General features: G+C 42.5%; 2 protein-coding genes across 2 annotated transcripts in view; one reads left to right on the top strand and one right to left on the bottom strand.

The window, feature by feature from the left end:
- The window catches only part of irs1 (insulin receptor substrate 1), a 15,403-nt gene extending 11,200 nt beyond the window's left edge, over positions 1-4,203 (bottom strand). The window contains exon 1 of the mRNA XM_060887986.1: positions 353-4,203. Within this exon, the coding sequence (XP_060743969.1) occupies positions 353-3,599 (3,247 nt within the window). The 5' untranslated portion in view covers positions 3,600-4,203. The remainder of the gene's footprint in view (positions 1-352) is intronic.
- Positions 4,204-8,441: 4,238 nt separating this feature from the next.
- Positions 8,442-10,000, top strand: part of rhbdd1 (rhomboid domain containing 1) — a 7,408-nt gene continuing 5,849 nt past the window's right edge. The window contains exon 1 of the mRNA XM_060888717.1: positions 8,442-8,626. The gene's annotated coding sequence lies outside the window, so the exon portion shown is untranslated. The remainder of the gene's footprint in view (positions 8,627-10,000) is intronic.

The raw sequence follows: 10,000 nt of genomic DNA on the forward strand, positions 1-10,000 counted from the left end.
GATCCGTACGCTGTTTCGAGTCAAAGTGCTTGTTGTTGCGGTGTGACTAAGTGTGAGCAGGTCAAGCTCCATTTACAGACACACACATGCATCAATCTTTGTTTGTCCGTCACGGTGAGGGCACCTGGACCGTAGCTACACCCGTCTGAAGTGAAGGGATTTTCCGCTGAAAGCTCAAACTGCACGAGTGGGAGCTGTTTTATAAACAATATGACATGCACATTCCTTACTGAATGTAGTGACAAGATCTCTCACGCTCACTTTTTCCACACAAACAAGCTGACATTAAATTTAGCTTTAAAAAGCTTTAAAGCCAATAAGTGACGAAGAATAATCGTTGGTCGAGGCTTACCTTCTCTATAGGTGAGGTTTCCTCTGGCATCATCTGCTTTCTGAAAGTTTATACTGGCGTAGGGGCTCGGTTCCTCCGCCGCTCCTACCGCGCTGAGGTCCACCTGCCGGGTCTGGAAGCTCGAGCTCCAATCTTGCACAAGCGTCTCTCGGTTCTGCGCCAGATCCAGATCGATATAGTTAAGGTCGTTTTGGTTCTGAGGGTCAACGTTAGGTGCGGTGCTAGCAGCAGGAGTAGCAGTGTTGGTGGTGGTGGAAGCCTCTACAGGCTTAAGCCAAACGTTCTCAAATGAAGCAGAGCTGTGGCGTTTGACGTCTTCTGACTGAAAGCCTGTGGCTGTGCTCACGGCCCCTTTGGTTGTTGTGGAGGAAAATGTTTCAGAGCTGTGCCGTCTTCGGCCTTGCGGGTCGACCCGGATCACTTTGGCACCCAGGGTTGGGTTTACCCGGGAAAAGGCACTGAGATCTGTCAAAGGACCGATAAGCACAGGCCTCCCTGGAGCTGCACCTAATGTTGAGATGTCATTTTGTGACTCGGAGCAGAGCAAGACTTCTGGGTCTCGTAACAAAGTATTTTGAAGCGTCCTCTGGGAGTCAGGAAAGGCTGTAGAGTAGGAGCCTAGTTGCATGCTCATGTAGTCACATTCACGAATATTTTCACAAGGCAGGTGAGGCGAAGAGGCCATGTTTTCTGAGGGGCCGACAATGGCGTAGCACGAGGAATCGGACGCTGATTGCTTAGACGGTGAGAGCAAGCTTTGTGAACCCAGCTGCATGTTCATGTAGTCGGAAGAAGTGTGCTCTGATAGAACGTCAGCTCCGTTAAGAGCGAACGCGGGTGAAAACAGTGACGATATGCTCGCCGAAAACGCTTTGTCGTTAAACTCAATATTGACGTACTCTCCCGGACTTTTGGGCTCACCTGGAAAAGGGCTGTCACGCATCCGTGGAAGAGTGCTAGCTCTGTTAGCATCCAATGCTAGCCTTGTTGGGCGTGCTAGCCTAGAGTTGACCTCTGAAATCTTGGGCCTGACAGACGGTTGTTGTGAATTACAGTGACCACCCAAACTGTCACTGCTAGCCGAAGACGAGGAAGAGTCAGCGCAAACCAGGCGACTGCTGCCAAGCGACTTCCGTAAGGGGCTCTGGTCCTGTTTCCTATTGGCATGTTTGAAGGAACGGGGTAGAGAGTAGTAGGCGTATGCGGGCCTGGGCAGCTCGTCTACAGGATTAAAGTAGCAGTCCGGTGGCGTGCCGGTGGTTGAGCCGCTAGCAGGAGACATGTTAATGTAGTCTCCACATGAGGACACTTTCCCCTCTGTGCTCTCTACAGACAGAGTGGGGTTCATGCCATTGGTCCATATCTTTCTGTAGTTTGTAGAAACATCTGGAGAACAGCTACCACTCGGTGACATCATCATGTAGCCATTGGAGTCCACTCGTGAGTGCTGTCGTGGGTTGATAATCTGCTGTGGGGCCGAAACACTTTTTGGACTCATAGGCATGTAGTCTCCGCTGTTTCCTGTTACCACCGCAGGGGCTACACCTGGTGACATCGGCATGTAGCCGTCGTCTTTGTGACTGGGCTCGCCGCCACCTTTCGCCGTCGGCATGTCCGAGCATTCTTCAGGATAGGAATTTGTGGACAAGTTCCGAAATATTGATGGCGATGAGGATGATACAGATTGGCTGCGACTGTATGTCGGTGTCATTACTGTATATTCATCCAGAGACACGACAGGTGACTGTGAAGGTGTTGTTTGGTGGCATGTAGCCTGGGGTGACAGGGTGCCTGAAGAATGAGTCCTTTTCCTGAAACATTTCTCCAAGTCTGGCTCATCCATTAGAGAGAGCGTTCCTCTGGACTGGCTCCCAGTACTAGTTAGTGAACCAGACTTGGTCATGCATATGTAGTTATTCAATTCCTCTTCCTTGGCAGGAGGGGTATGTCCAAATGAGTCAGGGGTCACGCTGCGGAAGGAGCTTCGGAAATCACATGGACTGGAACCATATTCATCGGAGGAGATAAAGCCTCCGTCACTTGGTGACCCTGATATTGAGGCACTGGAGCGTCGGGGGAAAAGACCATCACAAGTGGATCCGTGTCCACTAGTGCTGCTGGAAGACAGACTTACAGGGCTGACAGCTGATGGGGAGCATCGTGATGTTGGTGTGGGGATAGACCTGCTATGGTTTAACGGTGGATGCAGTCTGGATCTACCCCTGTGCCTTTGGGACTGTGGCCTAGACGATCTCGGACTGCTGGGGCTCCCGTCGACAGACGCTGGTCTAGACATGGTTCCTTCTCCGTCGCTGGATGCCCTTACTCTGAACGATTGGCTGTGTCTGCCTGGGCCGGCTGGAGACGTCGCCGTCACACTTTCGGCCCTAATGCGCCTTCCCAACCCAACCTGACTCGGAGGAGGGTTGTTGTGATGATGCCTCGTCCTCACCGGCACAGAAATGGGGTTGGAGCAGTTGGAAGAAGACTGGCTTTTGCTACGGGGTCGAAACTCTTCACTCATGGCTTTCATTGCCTCTAAAATAGTCTCATGCATGTTCTGAGCCACAACCGAATCATCAACCTGCATCCAAAATTCACCAGGTCCCGTCACCGCCGATCTCCCGACTTCGATAAAAAAAAAATTCTCAGAGTGGCCGCACCTCCGGATGTTCATTAGCTGCAAAACAACTGCCGCTGCGTCGGAATTGAGTTTCACGAAACCCAAAGTCTTATTTGTGAGACACAGTCTGTAAACGCCGATTAGGTTTTTGGTCTGTCCGAGTCCCTTTGGTTTCAGGATAACTTGCCATACTTCCTTAAATGCTGGCCCGGGTGTAGTCTCTCCATAAATATCATCTCCTGTGCCGTTGCTCCTTGCACTTTCGTGGACCTTCCCTCGGTTGTGGAGGTCTACGAGTGCTTGGTACCATGCATCCTGCTCCAGCTCGTTGTCTGCAGCGACTGCAAAGTATTCGTCCTTGGTGTACAGAGCCACGAGGTATTTGTTTTTGGAATCCGCCCTTTTGTTAATATTGAAGCAACTCTCGAGTGGGATTGACCTTTTTGGAGCACCAGATTTCTGTTTCCATTTTTTCTCGTTCTCGTAGTACTCCAGCCTGGAAGGTCCGGTATCACCGGCAGTCCGCAGAACAAAAAACCTTTTGTGCATGCTTTTGGGTTTCCTTAAATAACCCACCTTTCTCACATCCGAAAAACAAGCCTTCTCTGTACACGGGCTTGCCATTTTATCAGAAGAAAATGCTCTTTTTTTTTAAGATTGCATTGATTTTCTTTAAAAATGCGAAAAGGGCAACGAAAGCAAACTCTTTTCCATTGGGAATAAAACGCGCTCGTGCCGAAGTTGTTTTCTTCCAGAGGCTAAAGCTAATGGTTCAGCAGCTCGTGCCAAAACAAGCACTGTAAAGATCTCACTGAGGTCAGTTCTTTATCACAGATAAGTTTAAACAGCTCATTATGAACTCGATAACGGTTAAGGAGGAACCCGTGGAGCTGAAGAAGAAGAAGATGAAGATGGAGAAGAAGAAAAAGTCTCCTTTAGTGCGGAGTTCCGTGCGCACCGGGACAGTGAGAGCGCGACATCACACACACACGCATCCGACAGTTAATCCAAAGCGCACGGAGTCCCGTTCATCGGCTCTACGGTAAAATACACCTCCGTCCGTCGGTACAAAAACAACAGCAGCACGCGCGCGGATCCCCGCAGCCGAGTCCCTGTCCTGCCCCGAGCAGCACTGAACACGTGACACTCCAATGCGTGGCCGCGATACAATGGAAGCCCCGCCCATCCGCCGTGTTCATTGGACGTCAAGCTTGTCCATCACCCAGAACTACGCGCGAGGGAAAAAAGCACAACAACTAAAAGTTTACTGTAGCCGAAGGCATAGTAAAGCGCTACAGCTATAAAACACCGTCCTCTTCACCTAAAGCCTTTTTATATAGCATGTGTCACATTATTATCATAAAGTGTAATCATATTAATACATTAAAAGTAAAGAGATTTTTTATCATCTTACTGTTTTGGTCCAAAAGTAAGCATGACATCATCTGAAGCTCCGCCCACTTTGCAAGCGCTAATATTATATATCCTCTAATATTATATATACACTAATGTTATATAAGCGTTATCTCTCTCTCTCTCTCTCTCTCTCTCTCTCTTTGTCTCTCTCTCTTTGTCTGTCTCTCTCTCTCTCTCTCTGTGTGTGTCTCTCTCTCTAAGTCTCTCTCTCTCTCTCTCTCTCTCTCTCTCTCTCTGTGTGTCTCTCTCTGTCTATCTCTCTGTCTGTCTCTCTCTCTCTCTCTCACACACACACACACACACAACAATTACTATGTAAACACACCAAACCAAACCAAACCCTCGTTTTAAATGTTATTTAATTTTCCCAAACCATGTGTCTAGATCTGGGGTTCTCAAACATTTGTATTATGAAATTAGACACTTGAATTTATTTCTATCATTATTTATAAACACGATAACGTTTAATTTCTGACCCGTTGGCTATGCTGTACAGAGCCCTGGGAGACCCGACATGAAGAACCATAAAAACTCTATAATTAATAATGGATGAAGTCCATGGGTGTGAATGGGAGCATCTTGTAGGAATACTGTTCACTCTGCTCACTTCAGGCTGAAATGTTCTCCAGCTAAGTGAACAAGCTAAGTGTGTATGATTGTGAACACACACAAGGTGTATGATTGTGAACACACACAAGGTGTATGATTGTGAACACACACAAGGTGTATGATTGTGAACACACACAATGTGTATGATTGTCGATATATTACAAAAAAGAAAACCCATACTAAGAGATGCTGGTACTAATGAAGGCAAGATGCGTGGTTTTTGTGACAACGCTGTCGAATACAGTTTCAGGTTTGTACACAGTCGTGTCTGTACATCTGCACATCTCTGAGCAGCACTGCATCCCTTCATCCCTTGAACCCAAGCCCTGAAATGGTGACTTACGTTTTTAATGCCTAACCCTAACCATAAATGAACAACTACACAGAAGAGAATCACACCGTACCTTTTAATGATTGCACTGTAGTATTTTCTCTTAAAAATATACTCTGTTGTTGTTTCTAACCCGGCCCTGTTTCCCTGCCCGGGTGTATAAGCATGAGATTGTACACATGCAGTCCATTACCATGAAGAAAACTAAAGAATAGAGACAGACAGCAGCCCAGACTGGAGGCCATTTTGAAAAGCAGCCATATTACATCATCATTATTGTCACCATTATGCCATTATGATAATTGCCATAACTCTCAATTACAGTAAATGTTAGCAGCAACAACAGAGACATAGTGATAGACAGAGCAAGAGAGAGAGAGAGAGAGAGAGAGAGAGAGAGAGAGAGAGAGAGATAGACAGGGGGGTGGAGGTGGAGAGAAATTACTGCATTACATCATAGCACAACTGGGTTCAGAGAGTACAACCCCTACCACACACAGACGCACACACAGACACACACCTTCTATACCTTATTTTTCCCAACTCTCACCCCCCCCCCCCCCAGCTTAATCAACAGAATCAGAATCAGGTTTATTGGCCAAATGTGTTGATGTTGACACACACAAGGAATTTGGTTCCAGCTGTTTGTGACTCTCAAAAGTACAGAAATAAATAACACTATACTATACATTTAGCTTTTAGACACGACAATACATTCAAAACAAGACAAAACAATGTGAGACAATATAGACAGTACGAGTATTAAATAATACTTTGATTATTATAGTTCTATAATATTAATAATAATAATAATTCTAGGGGGACACGGTGGCTTAGTGGTTAGCACGTTCGCCTCACACCTCCAGGGTCAGGGTTCGATTCCCACCTCCACCTTGTGTGTGTGGATTTTGCATGTTCTCCCCGTGCCTTGGGGTTTTCCTCCGGGTACTCCGGTTTCCTCCCCTGGTCCAAAGACATGCATGGTAGGTTGATTGGCATCTCTGGAGAATTGTTTTCTTTGTGAATTAAGTTTTCCCTTAATAATAAAAACCTTCATGTAAAAACTGCATGTTGTGTTTACTTTGTTATCTTTGACTAATATTTACATTTGTTTGATGATCTGAAACATTAAAGTGTGACAAATGTACAAAAAAATAAAAAATCAATAAGGGGGCCAACACTTTTTCACACCACTGTATATGACAAATTACTACTATGACTACTACTACTATAATAATAATAATAATAATAATAATAATAATAATAATAATAATAGTTTCTCTTACTTCCTCTTTCAGGAATAGGTATACCTGGGGACAGGGGGCCTAATGGACTGACAGGTGAAATGGGTTGTAAGGGAGACCCTGGACCACAGGGTCCTATCCAGCAAGGGGCCAAAGGCTCTCGGGGCCCAACTGGATTTCCAGGTACCTACTGATCATAAACATATTTCATTACATATAAAATAAATAATGTCCTACTGGTGGGGTCACGGTGGCTTAGTGGTTAGCACGTTCGCCTCACACCTCCAGGGTTGGGGGTTCGATTCCCGCCTCCGCCTTGTGTGTGGAGTTTGCATGTTCTCGCCGTGCCTCGGGGGTTTCCTCCGGGTACTCCGGTTTCCTCCCCCGGTCCAAAGACATGCATGGTAGGTTGATTGGCATCTCTGGAAAATTGTCCGTAGTGTTTGATTGTGTGAGTGAATGAGTGTGTGTGTGTGTGCCCTGCGATGGGTTGGCACTCCGTCCAGGGTGTATCCTGCCTTGATGCCCGATGACGCCTGAGATAGGCACAGGCTCCCCGTGACCTGAGGTAGTTCGGATAAGTGGTAGAAGATGAATGAATAAATGAATAATAATTCTATATGACTAACTATTCAAATATTGAGCTATTTAATTAAATGTGTTCCATAATACAGTGTACTGTATCATCCTGTGTGATTGTGTCTGGTGATGGCTTAGCACCACATGGGGATTGGTTCCAGGTTCTCTGTGACCCTGGGCAGGATAATGGTACAGAAAATGGATGGATTGATAAATGCTAAGTCGCACTTACAACCAGCTTCATTCACACACACACACACACACACAAAACACACACAGAGAGAACATGCTCATTCCTGCAGTTTCCGCACTGTTTCTGGCCCCAAGGTTGCTAGGACAACGCAACACAACACAGACACTGCCTGGTCCTCTTACATAATTTACATACTCCCTAAGCACCATTTAATCTCTTATAACTTTTAACTAAATTCCTTTCCAGGCTCTAATTTATCTCTCAAACACACATTCAGAATGACGTCATTATTAGTAAACAACACCTGACGATGCAAAGGGCCGCTGTGATGTTATACACATCGCTGTTAATGTGTCTCATCAGTGTTGATGGTATGGAGCTGGATATTCATGATGTTTAGATATATATGGAAAGAAGTCTATGATAGATGGCAAGATAGACAGACAGACAGACAGACAGACAGACAGACAGATAGAGAGACAGACAGACAGAATGACAGACAGACAGATAGATAGACAGACAGAATGACAGACAGACAGATAGATAGACAGACAGACAGACAGACAGATAGACAGACAGACAGAATGACAGACAGATAGATGATTAGATAGATAGATAGATAGATAGATAGATAGATAGATAGATAGATAGATAGATAGATAGACAGACAGACAGCCAGATAGATAGATAGACAGACAGATAGATAGATAGACAGACAGACAGACAGACACAGACAACCAGATAGACAGATAGATAGACAGACAGACAGATAGATAGATAGACAGACAGATAGATAGACAGATAGATAGACAGACAGACAGACAGATAGATAGATAGATAGATAGATAGATAGATAGATAGATAGATAGATCAATTAAAAGTAAAAGGTGACAGTATAATGTATAATACTTTAATATTAATACTTAATATAAACTAAAATGCATTATTTACGCTCATAACGTAATTCAGCTTGTGATTATAAGTAGGAATAACTACAAAAGTCGTCCTAGAGAATTTTACATATTGTTTCCGGTTCTTTCTATTTTTTTTTTCAGGAAGCTCTGAGGGAGGGAAAGCTGCGCGAGCCACCATTTCGGTTTGTTTACTTCCGGTATGGCGCTGATGAAATGAAATGAAAAGTCTCTGTGTAACATGACGTGTAAAGTGGATGTGACACGCTTTTGGGGTATAATAAGCGCTGTAAGAACCGTGTGAGCAGTTATAACGGATCAGACTGCTTTAAACTCTCAGTCGGTAAAAGCAGGACAAAGTTTACACGGTAAGAAAGTGGGAGAGAAAAGTGCTTTAGCCTCACATTGTTTACCTCTGGGGCAGTTTGTATGTGTGTTTATAATAAATATTAATGTGTGTTTATTATAAACTTTATATGTGTTTATAATAAATATTAATGTGTGTTTATTATAAACTTTATATGTGTGTTTATAATAAATATTAATGTGTGTTTATTATAAACTTTATATGTGTGTTTATAATAAATATTAATGTGTGTTTATTATAAACTTTATATGTGTTTATAATAAATATTAATGTGTGTTTATTATAAACTTTATATGTGTGTTTATAATAAATATTAATGTGTGTTTATTACAAACTTTATATGTGTGTTTATAATAAATATTAACGTGTGTTTATAAACTTTATATGTGTGTTTATAATAAATATTAATGTGTGTTTATTATAAACTTTATATTTGTGTTTATAATAAATATTAATGTGTGTTTATTATAAACTTTCTATGTGTTTATAATAAATATTAATGTGTGTTTATTATAAACTTTATATGTGTGTTTATAATAAATATTAATGTGTGTTTATTATAAACTTGTGTTTATAATAAATATTAATGTGTTTATTATAAATATTCACGTGTATTTATTATAAATGTTCACGTGAATTTATTATAAATATTCACGTGAATTTATAATAAATATTCACGTGTATTTATAATAAATATTCACGTGTATTTATTATAAATATTCACGTGTATTTATTATAAATATTCACGTGTATTTATTATAAATATTCACGTGTATTTATAATAAATATTCACGTGTATTTATTATAAATATTCACGTGTATTTATTATAAATATTCACGTGTATTTATTATAAATATTCACGTGTTATAACACTGACATTATAACACTGACATTATAACACTGACATTATAACTCTAACATTATAACACTGACATTATAACTCTAACATTATAACACTGACATTATAACTCTAACATTATAACACTGACATTATAACACTGACATTATAACTCTAACATTATAACTCTAACATAGCATTGAAAAAGCTTTGAAGTTCACGCTGGATTTCTCGTTAATGTGACTTTAAATGATAGACAGTGTTAGTGTTAGTGAGACGGTCAGGATCCTAGTGGAAGTGATGTGAATGTGGCTGGAAAAGGGTGAGTGAGAAAAGAAAAGTGAAGATGAAATCAGTCAGTTTTGTTCGACGAGGAGAATCAAAAACAACCACATGTCAGTTTTAATAATTATAATAATTATGTAATATTAGCATGGTGGCTTAGTGGTTAGCACGTTCGCCTCACACCTCCAGGGTTGGGGGTTCGATTCCCGCCTCCGGTTTCCTCCCCCGGTCCAAAGACATGCATGGTAGGT

Source organism: Tachysurus vachellii, chromosome 15, assembly GCF_030014155.1.
Source record: "Tachysurus vachellii isolate PV-2020 chromosome 15, HZAU_Pvac_v1, whole genome shotgun sequence".
NCBI lineage: Eukaryota > Metazoa > Chordata > Actinopteri > Siluriformes > Bagridae > Tachysurus > Tachysurus vachellii.